This window comes from Calypte anna, chromosome 2 (genome assembly GCF_003957555.1).
Source record: "Calypte anna isolate BGI_N300 chromosome 2, bCalAnn1_v1.p, whole genome shotgun sequence".
Classification (NCBI taxonomy): domain Eukaryota; kingdom Metazoa; phylum Chordata; class Aves; order Apodiformes; family Trochilidae; genus Calypte; species Calypte anna.
Genome location: NC_044245.1, coordinates 85,207,955 through 85,224,596, shown reverse-complemented (window position 1 = coordinate 85,224,596; position 16,642 = coordinate 85,207,955). Strand labels below are relative to the sequence as shown.

The window sequence follows — 16,642 nt, the reverse complement described above, 5'->3', positions numbered from 1 at the left end:
TGAAGAAAAGATTACATGGCAATACTTAATTTTTTTTTCCTTAGTCCACAGCTTCACCATTGATGACATGTTGAAAATGATGTCTTAGAAGACACTTGGTCTATCCCCTATCAAAGTAGAGTATTTAACGTTTTGGGCTGTAGAACAAATTCTACAGCAAGAAACAGCAGTCCATAAATGGTTTAATAATGTACAACTCTTAATATTTTGGAGAGTTCCTCTTCATAGTTATCAGCAGGATCTTGAATTGCTGCTTAGGAAGCAATCTGGGTAATGTTTGAAATCTCAGCCTGTAAGAGAGGTCCGAAGACTTTCAGACTCTCCTTTTCTGCTGAGTGTGCTATTGAGGCTATTCTACTTGTCTGAAAAGTCAATAAGCCACTTGATGATAAATTATTATATTCCGTGACTACTGCTTCTTTCTGCATATCTGGACCCATAGAGCTAAAGCAAATATGTTAAATTTCCCAGAATGCCAATAATCTAATACTCAGTTGTTTTTAAGGTGTTGTGGTTCTCCCTTAATAGAAAGTGCATCTTCTCTTAGTAGAAATTTAGTTAGGTTTTATTTTTTCCCTAGCCTGTAGTTTAGTTTAACACCATTTTGTTCCATTGCTCTTCATCCCTAGCTGTCATTTTAGCTTGTACAGTTCAGGTGGGTATTTATATGTTGGTATGCTGCTACTCCTTAGGAAAGCAAGATTCTTCTGTGAACACGGGGGAAAAAAACAGTTTTTCCAGTCAGTACGGGTGCTGTGTGTGTTGCCACCTGAAGTAATCCCAACCTTTTACTCATAGCCTGCCTGAAGTCAGCCCTCTGTGTTTCTCAAACCACAGGGAATTAAGCTTTGTCTGCTTGCTGCAGTTAATGTGATCATTCCCTGGGTACCAAATTCATTTTAAAAGGCAACATCTTCAGAAGTTAACTGAGGATATCCTAATAAAATCTAGTAGAGCTGTTTTTCACTTTGCTTTTTGTGGTGTCAGATACTGTAGCAGATACTATACCTGCAGCAATATGCTGCTTTCTGTGTTGAAAACTGCATGCAAGAAGGATCTGTAGCTGGATCCCAGTGGAAGGGAGACAAAACCACCACCTGAATGCCTACTTCAGAACAGAGACTTCTGTAGAGAAATCAGGAAACATTACAGTAGCTTAAGTGAAGTAGTATTTTACAAAGTATTTTCTACAAAGTAGAAAAATAACCATATTTGCAGCAATTCAGGGGATACAAAAATCTGATTCAGCTTTTAAGACTTATTTCAAACTGTAACAAAACCATAACTGATATTGGCATTGGATTATTTCCTGTTAAAGCAAGGCCTAGTTCAGTTGTTTTTTATAGGATGTCAAAAATTAATAACAGTATGCTGCTTAAACATGCTGATGTAATGACTTGCTTTAGTTGATAGGTTGGTTTATCACCTAAGGCAGAAGCTTCACACCTGAGAAGATGGAATACAGCCTAGACCTACGTGTGGTATTTTGGAGAGGGGTCATAGTAGCTGAACAGAAGGGTGTGACTTCCAGGTGAAAGGCTGGTAAAGTGGGGGGAAGGGGTAGTAATATTTAACTAAATATAAAGAAATTAGGAACAGAAGCAAATGGATTGGAATACTGCATTTTTTGCAGTCTACATTTTTTTTTAAATCATATTCAGAAAGAGTTCAGGAAAAGGGGGTGAGGTGTCTACAGACTGGGTAAAATGCCTTAAAGTAAGAGACAGAGGTCAGACTGTTTGACTTATCAGAAGATTAAGATGTGATTTATTCTAGCATACAAGTAGGCAGGAAGTAAGGAAGGTGAAATATTTCTTTTTAAACTTGGGAAGAAGGAAAAGATCTAAGGCTTGTAGATGAAGGAAATGGAAGCGATAGTTCACCCTTAGAGCATATAGAGTGGATTTTCCTTATCCAAGGTATTCTGTTTCAAGCTGGACACATTTCTGTGGTGTATGTGTGGCCAAAGAAGTTGCTGAGCACACTAACAGGAAAACAGTGGACTGTAACATACAGGAAGCTAACACAATCTGATTCTATCTTTTTGGTCTTTAAACTGAAAACAACTAAAGTGTCATCACTTCTGCTGAGGCTCATCTTCAAACTCTGAGAAGGAATACTTAGTTAGGATTGCCAGCCTAATAAATATTATGAATATTCTGCTTGTGAGATTTTGTTTATTCATATCTGATATTCAGCTGTGTAAGGATTCTTGAGACACTCAGATTTATCTGATAGGTTTTGGTTTCATTTTTAGTTTTGTTTTAGGAATAGGTGTTACTACTCAGCAATTCTTTGATCTGATAAACATGCTGGAAAAAACCCGCATGATCTAGTGATGACTTCAGGAAGAGGCCTCACAGAGCTAGAAGTTGCATCATGTTTAGTTAGCTCTTCCTGATTTTTGTGGAGTAAGGAGGGAGAAAATAAATTCTTCTAGCTCTGTGTGTTTCTCTAAATCCACGCCTGTGAAAGTTCAATATCTGAAGCACATCTGAGTACCACAGCTCTGGAAAGTATGGCATTTTAATTTAGAACTCCAATTTATTTTGCAGGTGATTTTTCTGACCACACTGTTCTACCTGTTGAGTTCCAGTGATGAGTACTACAAGCCAGTAAAGTGGGTGATAAGCCTGACACCTTTGTCTCAGCCAGGTCCCTCCTCAAATATAGTTGGCCAGTCTGTGGAAGAAGCAATAAGGTATGTTGCTGATTTCTTGCCCTTTCTGTAAAATTAGTTTTTAAACTTGATGTTAAACTACAAATACTTACCAACTACAGCAGCTTATGTTTCAAGGCAAGTTGGAAACCTAGGAGTGATGATTTTTTTTTTTTTCCCCATTGATTGCTAAGAAAAGCAATTTGTTTGGACTTGGCTAAAAAGAATTACAGGTCTGTGCTGTAGTTAGTGCTAGTATTTTATATAACTGATAGACCCATAACATCCCTAGTCCATCAGGAAGCAGTGTGTTTGCAGCTACATTGGTACTAACAGCTACTGCAGCTCAAGTAGGAGCAGGTTCATACAGCTAAACAGTTGAAATGGAGGACCTGACATCTGTACTATACACATTTCAGAGTTATTTAATTTGAACTATTTTTAGCCTCATCTTGGAGACTAAGTACCCATTTGCAGCTGAAGTATGTTAGATATGCTCCTGGACTGCATCTTCTAGTCCAGTTTCATTTGAGAGAAAATAATTTCCTGATCTGCTGGAACCATTTACACCAAAGGTAACAACAGGGGAGCACTCTCCTTATCCTGCTTAAAGCATTTCTGTAGTGCACTTCTGGAGTGCATTTGCAGTGTTTATGCTTAGTTACCACTCCTATGTGTCACCTCTAAACTACTGCAGTAATTGAAGGAGGATTTTTTTGTGTGTTTTTCAATATAGCTCACTCAGATGTCACAATAAGGCAATTTTTAGGGTGGTATAGTAATGTAGTTCATTGATCACAGATGAAGCTTTCTGTCAGCTTTCACGTTAGCAGCTTAAAGCACTAATATGTTGGTAATGTCATAAATAGATTTTAAAGTATTGGAAGTCATAGCTCACTTTTTAAAAAAAGTTGATGGACTGAGCAAAGTCAACTCCAAATTTTATGCAGTCATTGTCCCTTACACCACTGCTTTACATGTCATGTGCTTACATACATGGATAGACTTTAAACTGGCAGTGTATTAAAACTGCTTTCCAAACTCATTGCAAAATATTTGACATTATTAGATGTACTTTACAAGTGAGTTCTGTTATCTTTTGTTCAATTCAGCTGTTCTGGGTACATTTTAACAATGGGGAGGTTGTATCATGCATAAGATCTTGAACAACTATAACTTCTGTAGGCATTTGAAATGAAGAGTCAATCCAGGTGTAGAAAGCAACAAACCTGGACTTCTGTCATAAGTGACTTGCCCTTCTCTTGAGCGACAACTTTTAAGTTTTTATTGACCACATGGTTAATGCCTTAATTCTATCTTTTCTGAAGAACTCAGGCAGATTTAGAAACTGAAACTTGTGGCACAAATTATTCTTTTTAGCTGTAGGTGTAGGGAAAGTATGTCAAAAATAAAATGCTTCTCCAGGCATGGGCACTCTGCAAGAAGGAAATGTAATTCATAGTTTATTAGTCTGTGACAAAGGTAACCCAAGAGACTTGTCACAGTTTAGAATGGTGGAAAGAAAGAAAATAGTGTTTGAGGAGGCACAGGAAAATGCATAGGAAAGAGCCAGCATGCATCAGTTACTGCGAATATGATGATAAAAAGCCAGTGCATAGAGCATATGGAATGTGAAACTGCTGGTCATATATGAGAGCTCAGATTGTGTGTTCACTAAGGTAGCCTCAATCAGCAATTCAAATCGTTTGCTTAGAGTAGCCTGTACCTGGTGCCTTATTTTAATTCTTTGGAATGCTTTTTCTGAGATTTTCAGAACTTCTTGCTCTAATTATTTCTGCAGTTGAGCCTCTAAGAAGTTCATAGAGTTTGTCTTCAGTTAAGTAGGACTTTCCCCATGTGAACCCATGTTGGCTGTGACCCATGACTCATTCTCTCTCACATTTTTTTCAATTACTCCCAGATTGACCTCCATAATTTTACTTAGCACTGAAGCAAGACTCATAATTTGAAAGTAAGAAATTCTGGAATTCAGTACCTTGGTTATGATAATTTTACTCCATAAAAAAACCCTATTATTTAATTCCTGGTACTATAGCCTAAAAAATGCTGAGTGCAAGACACCACCAAAGCACAGATGTGGCCATGGAAAAAGAAAAGTTTCCAAGAAACCTCCTACTCAAAGACAGTGACTGGGAGAGGTCATGGGAGTGCAGACACAGTTGCCAGGGTGCCAAAGAAGAGAAGATGAAAGCATTTTTATTCTTTAGTTGTTTTTAATGTCCAGTAATAAAGCTGAAACAGGCTGGGCTGCTGATAAGAGAGAAGGTCAGGTGTTCCTGCAATGCTATTGAAGCCATATCATGTGAGGGAGCCTGAGTGTCTGGAGTGCTGCCAGGTGCTGAGGGTGCAAGGAGCAGCTTTGTGCTGCCCAAAACCAAGCTGGGCTCCAGAGACAAGAGCTGCATGGCCTCAAACAGAAAAGTGTGGTTGATTGCACTCATGGAATGAGGTGTTTTATAGTTCTTCCTCTTCTGCTGCTGCTTCCTTCACCTGTGCTGCAACAGCTGGATGGAGGCCAGGCCCTCTCCTTCACTCTCACCCTGGGCGTGATGCACAAGAGATGGAACATTTTGGCCAGGGCTGGTGGTGGGGGTTGGAAAAGAAGGGTCTGTGAAGGCCTTGGAAATGAACAAGGGAACTGTTTATTGGTGGGAGAGGTTGCAGGGGAGCCCATAGGAAGCCCAAAGATGTTCCTCCTCCTCTGCTGCTTACCCTTCTCCAGGCCCCTGGGGGGTGGCTGCCGGAACCGTCTGTGTGCTGCCCCACGGCAAGGTGGGTGGCCCGGCCCCTCGCTGCTCTGGCTCCTGGCAGGCAGGCAGGCAGCAGCCGGTGCTCCACAGCCTTCCCTGCTGGGCACAGAGACAGGAGCTGCAGGGCCTGGCACAGAGACACCAGGGCACTTTCACTCACAGCTGGAGGGGTCCTCCTCTTCCTTCTCCTCCTCTGCTGCCTCCCCTTCCTCCTCCTGGAAGGTGCCTTTCTCCTCTGGTTCGAGGGTGAACTGTGGGTCAGGTGTGGTGGCTCCTGCTTTTATAGGGCAGGAGACCATTGCGATGTCAGCTGTGGCTGAGGTGTGGCCAAATCTGGTGGGTTTGGACATGGGGTGTCCATGGCCTGGAAGATGCCCAAATGTGGGAAAAGGAGGTCCAGGGGCTGAGCACCCCTTTCCTGGGGCTCCCTCTCACCTGCCGTGTTGCTTGGCCAAGAGGAAGCCCAACCAGCCTGCACAGGGTCTCTTAGCTCTCTGGAAAGAACTGCTGATGGTCAAGTGTTGCATAATTCAGCCTTTCTAGGCTCGTCCCTAGACAATGAGGCAACGGAAAAGGCAAGGGCTTCTTTCGTGCTTGTTTGGTCTTCCTGATGTTGCAGATAAGATTTTTTTTTTTTTTTTTTTTTGTAAGCCAGGCATTTATGTTTTCGTAGATGTCTGCCTTTAATGGAGTTTCCCAGTTCCTACAGTGAAGTCCTGCCAGACAACAATCCTCTAGAAGGGAATTAAGAGTGTTTGGGCAATAGAGCAAAAGCATTTTTTTAAACTGATCATAAACTAGTTTTTCCAATTTGAGTTACTTTAATGATGATACTCTCTTATCTTTCTTAAGTGTGCATTTGTGTGTACTTTGTTTCCATATACCACCATTGCTTTTCCTGATGGGTTGCATCTTGGGGAAGATCTGTGAGGAAGATCTTGGGGAGATCTGTGATGATTCTGTATAAAACATTTTTAAAACCTGTGAGGAAGGTCACTATCAGTGTCATGTTTTCTGACTGATATAAGATGTAATGGTGTTTCTTCAAAAAAAGAAACTCATTAAAAATTCACAATCCCAAATTCTTTGGTGGAATTTTTTGAACCACTATCAGCAAATTAAATGGGAAATAAAAATTTAGGAAAATGGTAATTATCCCTAATAGTGCTAATGCCCCAGTAGCAGAATATCTTCTGTCTCCAATAGTTTTGGTCTTTCTAGATAAACCTAGTTGGTTTATCTTTTTTTTTCCTTTATTTTTCACACAAATTTGCATCTTTCTCACTGCATTTTATACTTTCTTGGTGTGCCCACGCTTCATTATTATTTTTCTTCTTCTTCACAAATGTTCCATTTGTCTTTTGACCTTCTTCATGTCTTTTTTTTTTTAATTTTTTTCCCATTCTCTGTATTACATAAGTCAGCAGCAGCACAAAAATGTGATGAATTCTGAAGGTATTATTGCATCTTCATTGTGTACAAGAGCCTCCCTTGAATAATGGTGTTGTTTAGTAGCCTGTATAGTAAACACATGAGTTTCTTTCACTTGAACTACTGAAGGTCAGCTACAGAAACCAGCAGAGAAAGGGAAATAGGGAAGGAACTGGTGAGTCTGGCAGAAGGGTTATGCCAGAGTAGATTGAGCTACAGGAATTATTTTGGCAGCACTTCTCAGTCAGAAAGATCACTTGCTTTAGAAATGTGAGAATCTAGGACTGGTTTACTGCATTTAGATAATTTTATTTCTCAGTACTTGTTAGTGAAAATTTTCATTGTAATGATATTAATAATGTAGTATTTTGAGGTCTGAGGGGAAATAATGATCTCTGCATATCACTGTGAGATTTGCTTTGTTCAGAAAAGATCCTGTAAAATTAAGTTAGTCAGTATGACACCTACGTCACTGCAGAATTAGGAAAATTATATCATTAACCCCTGAAATAGGGAGATGGTGCTCTTTTTTGTTTGTTTGTTTTTCCCCTCCCACCCTGAATGGATGAATCAATAGTTCTCCAACTCGCAGGTCTCCAAAGTAGTAGCATGCACACCTTTGCCTGAACCATTTTCCTTTCCCTGAGCAGCATGTCGTTCTCTTCCTGAATGCACCATACCCTTCTTCCCTGAAGCTCCCATTCTGCTTGCTCTGGTGGAGATATTGCACATTACTAAGTTGCATGTTGTCACGGCCTCAGTGCAATTTAGTGTGTGCGATACTTTCACATGAGTGCATGCACACGGGTATGGCTGTGGCTTAAAAGTTACTGCAGCTTTCGATTTCGGTGGGGCCTGATCACTTTGTGAAATGGTCTTGAACCCAGATGGGTATTTTGAGTGATGCCTTGAGACCTGTGTTAGTGGAAGTTTGTTCTGTAATGCCAGGAAGATGAGTATTGCTTGTTTTCAGTCTGAGAAGGGTTATCATTGTTGGCTTCATTTTCTTCATTGGACACGTACACCTCAAATTTGATGAGATTTTTTCATTGGTTATGTAAAAGTTACATAAAATATTAGGTGCTTCTAAAGATCATATCCTTTTCATATCCTTAGTTAAATTTTCCCATAAAGTTAAAAAGAAATCTGAAATGAAGAAAACCTACAGTGCCTTGATGGCTGAAATAAGTTCTTACTGGGTTTTCAACTTTCATGTCCTGATATTTAAAGAGATGCAAAATGAGCTACCATGCAAACAAACAAACAAATCCCAGCTGTTTAAGCATCTAGCTGGTTTGCTGTGACATACTGACAATAATGATGGAGAAAATGAGATGGTGATACAATTCCCACAGAAAACAATAATCTTCCAGCATGTCAAGCTAATGCTTAGAAAAAGCAAAATGTGTGATCTTGTTTATTTACTGCAACATTAATAATGTCTTTCAGATTAATTTTTCAAAGACAAATCTTAACTGTTTATGTTTTGACTGAATTTTGCATGCAATGTATGTTCTCTACTAGCAGGAATATCTACTGCAGAAATCTCATTCATCACAGGAATGCACCTAACAGCACCTTACTGCAATTTTATAAGCTCTACTTATAGTGTATGTTATGACATGGGAAGAGAATTTAAAATTATTCTGTCCTAATAATTTCCTAGTCTAAAAATGTGAGCAACAGATACTTTTTTTTGGTTTTTTTTGTTTAAAATCACACAAAGGAAAGCTTCAGTTGAGTTACTGGAAAAAAAAACTAGAATGTATTGTACGACTCTAGAAGAGATGCTGCAATGTTGCAGTACGTTTGCAAAATCAAACTAGCAGTAGCTATAACCTGAGTAATATTTATTTACTGATTGGTTTAGTAGCAACAACTGCATGACTTGCTCATACCAGTAGTTGTTAATATTCTCCTATATGCAAAAAAAATTTAAAAATAAATATGTCTTTACTTATATTTCCTTTGCTTTTATATCAAAAAGAGCTGTTCTTACTAAACACAGCTGTCTATATATTGCTTTACAGACCCATAATCATTTCAGAAAATAATTGACTTGCTCATGCTTAATCTCTCTTCTTTTTCCAAATTTACCTGAAACTATGGAACAACGTTCATGAATGTACACACATAATTTGGGTCAAGCAAGTCACAAAAGCTGTAGGAGTTTTGAGTTACTACCTCCAATCTGTGAGATTACTTAAAAGCATAGTCTGATATAAAACATTTGTTCTCTGCACTGTGCAGAGTGGTATAGTATATTTTCAAACACATGGATGGGTTATTGAGGGCATCCTTGGTTTATATCAGGCAGTTCCAGTACTCTGCCATTTGCTTCTTTCATATTCCAGATGGCACATTCTGTGTGTTCTAACAGCAGCGTCTCTTGGTGTATTTTTGTAATTTGTTTTCTGTGACTGTCCAATTTGTTTAAGACTGATGCTATCTGTAAACATTTAAAGGCTGTGGGTTATTGTGTGTGTGTATGCATAAACAGATTTGCATGCAATCTTCAAGAACAATGTAACTACATTGACTCTTAGATACTAATCTAATTAATTACTACTATTAATAATATAGTTACATGTTGCACTTACACAACTGTGTATATGTGCTGCTTTTTTTACAACACCAACTTTTTTAAACAATTACTTGGATGCCAGACCATACCATCTTTATTTGATTGAAAGTTTAGTTGGTATGTGACATAGACTGTTATCTGTAAAAACAGATGCTTGCATCTGGAATTCAGCTCAGCCAGGTAGTTTTTCTCTTTGCTTCTAAGGCAGGCCTCATAGCTAACTTGAAGGGATGCAAAGACATGGGTTGTGGAAAGAATCATTGATTATATAGGAAAGAGATCTTCTATCAGGCATTAACAACAATAAAAATATGCTATGAGAACTATTATTGATGTTATATACTTGCAATATGTAATAATTCATTATGTGTGTATTTAATGCTAATGTACATTTAATGGTTAATGTACATCATATTAGAACCTTGGTTACATTTCTGTTATTTAAAAAGCAATTTCATTGTAATGTAAGAAGAAAGCATGAAGGCTGATAGAGAATTTCACACTTCAAAGACTTAACATCACAGTTTTAATTTTCTGAGTTTTTAATCATCTGAGGTCAGATTATAAGGTCCATCCATTATTTATTCTCTCCACCAGCATAAGCAGGCAAAATACCCTTTTCTCGATGCTTGTGATCAGTAATTTTATAATAGAATCATAGAATCATTTTGGTTGGAAAAGGACCTTTAGATCATTAAGTCCAACCATTAACCTAGCACGCTGCCAAGTCCACTACTAAGCCATGCCCCTAAGCACCACCTCTTCTGAATAAATCCAAGGACAGTGACAAGCCCTGTTCCAATGCTTGAGAACTCCTTCTGTGAAGACATTTTTCCTAATGTCCAATCCAAACCTCTCCAGTCACAACCTGAGGCCATTTCCTCTTTTTCTGTCACTTGTTACTTGGGAGAACACCCACCTCACTACCAACTCCTTTCAGGTGGTTTTAGAGGTCTCCCCTCAGCCCCTTTTTCCCCAGTTCCTTCAGCTGCTTCTCATCAGACTTGTTCACCAGACCCTTCACCAGCTTTGCTGCCCTTCTCTGGACATGCTCCAGAACCTCAATGTCTTTCTCTTAGTGTGGGTGGGGGGTCCAAAACTGAACACAGTAGTCAAAAGCGTAGCCTCACCAGTGCCGTGTACAGGGAGACATCCCTAATCCTGCTGGCCACACTTTTTCTGATACAAGCCAGGATGCTGCTGGCCTTCAAGGCTACCTGGGCACACTGCTGGCTGACATCCATCTGGCTATTGATCAACACTCCCAGGTCCTTTTCTGCTGGACAGCTTTTCAGCCACTCTTCACTAAGCCTTGTAGCTGTGCCTTGGGTTGTTGGGACTCAAGTGGTTGTTGGGACCCAGCCCTTGCCCTTGTGGAACCATGCAGCTGCCCTTGGCCCAGCCTGCCCGGATCCCTTTGTAGAGGCTTCCTGCCCTCCGGCAGATCAACACTGCTCCCCTGCTTGGTGTCATCTGCAAGCTTACTGAAGGTGCATTCTATCCCCTCATCCAGATCATTGATAGAGGTGTGAAAGAGAACTAGCCCCAGTATTGAGCCCTGAACAGACTGGGAGTTTCTCAACACAAGAATGCAATGGATCTCAAGCTTTATTGAGTCCAGTAAGCTGTTGTCTTCGTAGATGAGCTTTTGAAACTAAAATGGGGATCTAAAAGTGTCCTATCCTTAAAAGTGATGTGGAGAACAGTAAATGTTCATTGTACATTGCCAGTGTGTGCCGGCTGCTGAGAAAGCTCGAGTAAGGTCAAAGGGAAGACTGGCTGTACAGCTTAAGAGCAAAGTGACAATGTCATAGGAAATGAGAAACTATTCTTTGGAAAACTCAAGTTTTACTTAAATGAAAAAACCAGAAAGTTCATAAACTTTGGCAGATAGAAACAGACCAGAAAGGAACAGGGGGGGGGAGAGAGAGAGTTTGCTCCATTTGCTCAAAGCTCCAGCAGAAGCAGGAAGCACTCAGGAGGATTAAGGGATGACAAGGAGTACTCAGAAACAAGAAGTCTGCTGCAGGCTGTTGCAGAGGGGGGTGTAAATTGATGCTGTGTTGTTCTTTCCCATTAAAGTAAGCAGATGGAGTCACATTGTAAAACATTTCTCATGGGTGAGCTGCAGCAGAGTATCTCAGAAATTACAGTGACCGTAGAAGAGGTTGTAGAAGAAAAAAGACAAAAATAGCAATAGCAAATGAATGAGAGTGGGTGATACTAACTCACCAAAGGAAACTCAAGGGCAAAATTTAAAAGAAAAAAAAAGAAAAAACGTTCCAGAAAGTACAGACAGGCAAGCTAGATATTAGTAGTGTGCAGGCAGGAACTAATGTTAAGGACATACTAGCAACTGGTGAACATGATTTAGTTGCAAAGAAACAATGGAGTTTTCCTAGAGAGAAGTTTGGTCTTTTTATGTTTTTTGAAGTGATCAGCAAACAAAACCACTAGTAAGTTGATATGGCTGTGTTCTGCTGAAGTTTTTCAAAGGCTTTTTACAGCATCTCTTTACAAAGACTTTCAAGGAAATTAAGTCATTTTCTTAAGCAGTTTTCTGCGTGGATAAACACTTGGAAGAGAGGGCAAGAATAAGGGATAGTGTTGAGACAGTGACCTCTACTGTCCTGTCTGCTCATAACTGTCCTGGGAAAGAAGAGAAGGACACCTCATTGATACTGCAGAACTATTTGAGCTAGTAAGGATGAGTACTGATTTTGGAGTTACAGCAGTACTGTAGACAAAGTCAGAAGACAGCAATATCTTTGTAGGAAAATGACTGATGAAAGGACTGCACAGGGTGAAAAGAAGTCCTAACTTCACATATGACTGATGGCCTTTGTGCTGTTACCAGTCATAGTAACCAGCAACAGACATAGACAACAGGAACTCAGAACAGTACTCTCATTGTATGAATTTGCCAATACCCTGAATTATTGGTGCTATGCTGTTTCTGCATCTTGGAAAACTAGAAAGGGCAGTAAGGCTGATTAGAGGAATGCATGTATGGTGGCAGTTTCTGTATGAAGAATGACTGAGCTCATTTGGACTCTGGCCTGGAAGGAGGGTGTTAACACAGCTGAGGTTTGCAAAATCAGAAACAGTATGAAAACTGTATGATGACTGGGGCTGGACTGCTCACAGTCTCTTCCCACGTAAAATCTTGGGATCATCAAGAAGCAAGCAGGAAGTTTCAAAACATAAGTGTACTGGTTCATGTGACAGACAGTAGACAGTGGGAAAGGTCTAGCCAAAAAATGTTGGGGTTGCAGCAGCTTGTAGAATCAGACAGGGCTAAGAATAAATACTGAGATTTACTAAATACACAGCCTGCTCTGGGTTCATTATACCCCCTGAGGTGGAAACAGAGGCTGGAAAAATGTTCAGGGGACAGTTAAACGTGTTTGTCTTAATTCTTTTGTTCATTTAGTGTCTGCTTCTGACCTCTGCTGGAGGTGGAATGCTGGCTGGACAGGCCTGCTCTGAACTAGTTTGGCTTTTTTTGTTATGTTCAAAGATGTTTAGAATGTTTAGAATAGTTGGGCGTTGCACATAGTAAGCATTGTGGTTCTGTTCTTGAAAAAAATCTGAAGTGTTAGAAGTAGTTGATTCAGAAATAACTAATGCTTTCAAATATACTTCTCAAAAGACTAATATTAAGTTTACAAACTATGGATAAGCACACTCAAATATTAATTCAAAATTATTTGAAGTATCCTAAAGTAATAATCAGATACAAAATTTCTTGCGAGTTCGACTATATGTCAATTGTTATTTTTCAGAGAATACGTGTATTTGGCTGTTAGAGAAGGAATCCTGTTTGCTGCTGTGTCCTTGGGGCTAGTTCTCACTGCTTCAAAGTGTGAAGTTCGGATACAGTCACAGGAGACCTGTCCTGCCTAATGTCCTACATTACCAGATGTAATATCTGAATCAGTTACACCACGTTAAGGACCTATGTTTTGTTCAAGGCTGTACCACTTCATCTGACTAATGTCATTACTTGCCTCCAGATGTTGAAGCTTTTATTTCTCTTTGTTTAATGATTCTTAAGGATAAATTAATTTCAGCAACAACAGTTGAAATCTTGTTACAGAGTTGACTCTGAAAAGCATCTGTGTATTTCTCTTGATCCTGAGATCACTGTCAAGAAACACTTCCCGCCACTTCTGCATTATTCATTGCCAGAATGTATCCTGGTGCTCTTTTTTCATATGTAATTTTAAACTGAAAAATAATGAGAGTCTTTTTTATTCCTAAAAGAACAGAACCCTTCGAGAGTTGAAGGACAGCTTAAGAGCTTTTTTTGCAAAAGAACTTCTTTCAGTCATTTTATTCTTCAGTGTTCTCCCACTGATCCCTTGAAATCTGGGGGATCATTGTAGGGGAATAATATTTTGGTCCTTTTTAAGGTAATGGCTGTCCTCTGATTTTCAGTGCTAGCTTGACTTCTGCAAGATATCTTGGTGGTGTCTGAAAGCAGATAATTACTTATTTGAAGTTATGGGGACACTAGTTGTTCTAGCTGGGATAGGAGCACTTTGGCACACAGAAGAGTTCCTGCCCTGCAGTGGTGAGCGTGCTGGTGTAACGCAGCTATTTGTGCCACTCCTTTTTGAGTTGTATGGGTACAGAGAGCTGAGCTAGTTAGTTTAAACCATCCACCAATTATTAGCTGAATTAATGATAAAAACTGCCAATGCACTTAAAAGAGACCATGCTGGCAGGTAGACAGAGGAAGGGAGTCTGAGGCAGAAATGAATGCTTGAGAAAGAGGAGCGAGAGGGCTCTTTTCTTGTGGCAGTTCTGGGTTAACTTCATCTGAAATAAATTGTGAAGCTCCAAAAAAAAAAAAAAAAAAAAAAAAAAAAGAGTAGCTGGAGTTTCTTGTAGCATCATTTTGAAATAGTAAATTCTGCAAACAGGATAATTTTTCAACAAAGATATAGCTCAATCCTTCTAATGTCTAATTAGATAATACAGGGACATACCAAACATCAGTGGTGTAAAGAGGATGACAAATGAGTGAGATTTACTTTTTTTACTACTATTTTTTGCTTCAGGTGTTTGTTATAAAAATTGCATTTTAATTGGATTGTAAACTATTGTACAGTTTGTAGCATATTTTGTGAAGTATTTAGGGAAATGCTAATTTAGGGAAATGCTAATTTTTGCAACTGCTTCTAAAGATTAAAAAAAGTCACTTTTGTATAGTTTTGACTCTTACACCCATTCAGTGGCCAGGGTCAATATACTTCCATTACTAATTTAGTAATCAATAATTTAGTAATCTGTCTCTGAATTAATATATGCTTGCTCGGATATTTCTGAAAACTCCAGTTCTCATAATTTCAGCCCATTATGCTCTTCTTTCATTCAGTGCTCTGGGAATAAGAGATCTAGAAAATAAAATTAGCTATGAAGTAAAAAAAAAATAGAATGCTCTGAGTTGAAGCTTGAGGTATGTTCTGCATCCCAGGAGTCATCACTTTTCTGTCTCTTTCCTATGAAATGAAGTTTTTGCAACATTAGCTTGAAATTTTTGGAATGTCACCATGTCATTCATGATGAACAAACCTTACCTGGAGGTTCCGTGAAATGATTCTGAATTCTAGTGGACATACATTTAATGTAACATAAAATGTGAAGCTGTAGAATTTCATGGCAAATGAGTGAAAGAGAAAAAAAATCCACTAATACTCACAAAACCCATAAAATGAAATGGTGGTACTTTCCCTTATGAAATCAACAAGAAAATTCTCTAGCATTTCAGTGAAGTAGAAAGAACTGTAGCAGAATAGTACTTTGGCCAACTATGCAAAAACATTTGACAATTTGACAGAAGTTTCTTCATTTTTAATCTGAATAATATGAAGCATGACCCATATTCTTTGATTTTTTATAATTTTTTTTAAATTATACATGCATTTGAAAGCTCAGCAAAATAGAATATGTATGTCTAAATATGCCTTACACCAGATTGCCATGAAGTGCTCATAAATTACAAATTTGCAAATGATGGCTTTTGCAGGTAAAGTAGTTCATCCAGGCATGGAGCCAAGTGAGACGTAAACAGCAACTGGCTTTTCTGATTTCTGTAACATGCAATTACTCTTGTATATATAAAAGGAACGTACACCAGTAACATATTAAGAGGTGAAATTAATTTACTCTGGTAATTTCTCCAGGAAGGTCTGCATTTTACAGATGGTAAGAAATTAATTCAGTGTTTGCACTAGCACACCACATCATCTTTAAGAACTGGCATGACAGAAGCAGTGCAGGTGAAGCATACTGTTGATGAAGATGCTGGTTAGTGTTTTCAGCATTATTTTTTTGGCTGCCTTAACCATGAAGTCAAATAGATATAAATTCACAGAGAATTTAAGTTATGATTCTTAGTTCTTCTGACAGAAGTAAGAAACAGGAGTCTTCAAAGACTGTCATTCTCCTGGGCCACACTTGCCATCAAGTAGGTTTCCCAGTGTATTTGTCTGACTAGTTGAGGCAGACACAAAGAAAAGTGAAGGACATAAGGAGAATGAAAGTAGTTACAGCCTCTTCTCACTTTCTGCTTGACTGCTGGCAGCTTCTCAGCCTCTCAGCACTGCATGATGGCTTTTCCCTTAAGCTTATTAGTCATGTGTGCTAGATGCAAGGAGCTAGAGAGATGCTATACTGTTCTACAGTCTTTTTGAGGTATATGGTATTTTGTTCTTGAGATGTATTATGTATTAACTTGCAGTTGATGTGTGAGGTTTATTATGCACTTAAAACTTCCAGTGGGTGAGTTTGAAATAAGGTAACTTTAATTCAGCAGTCATTTGGGCATCTATGTGTGCCATTAAGAGGGAAAGGAGGGCAAAGATATGCAAAAAAGGCCCATGGAAGTAATAATGAGGATTGTGTCCACACTGTGAGCATCTTGGAATTCTTGCTGGTAATTTGGAAGAAAAGATTCTATGTAATAGTTCAATAGCAAAGAAAGTAGTTTTGTTTTTTTTCTAGAAACTTCTTTATCAACTCAACAGAGGAAAGAAACCATGCTTTTAGAGGCTTTAGTTCTGGAAGGAACTGTTTTCTGTTCAAGCCGTGCTCCTCTTTGAAGTGTAGTGAAAGCCTTTCCACTGGAGCCATCTGGCTCCATTATTTCTATTGCATGTCTTGCTGTCCTGTCAGCCCTCCCGATAAGAG

At 38.9% G+C, this 16,642-nt stretch overlaps 1 protein-coding gene across 1 annotated transcript in view; it reads left to right on the top strand.

Annotated features, from left to right (window-relative positions):
• The window catches only part of TMEM245 (transmembrane protein 245), an 81,672-nt gene that overhangs the window by 52,737 nt on the left and 12,293 nt on the right, over positions 1 to 16,642 (top strand). The window contains exon 14 of the mRNA XM_030445493.1: positions 2,556 to 2,701. Within this exon, the coding sequence (XP_030301353.1) occupies positions 2,556 to 2,701 (146 nt within the window). The remainder of the gene's footprint in view (positions 1 to 2,555; positions 2,702 to 16,642) is intronic.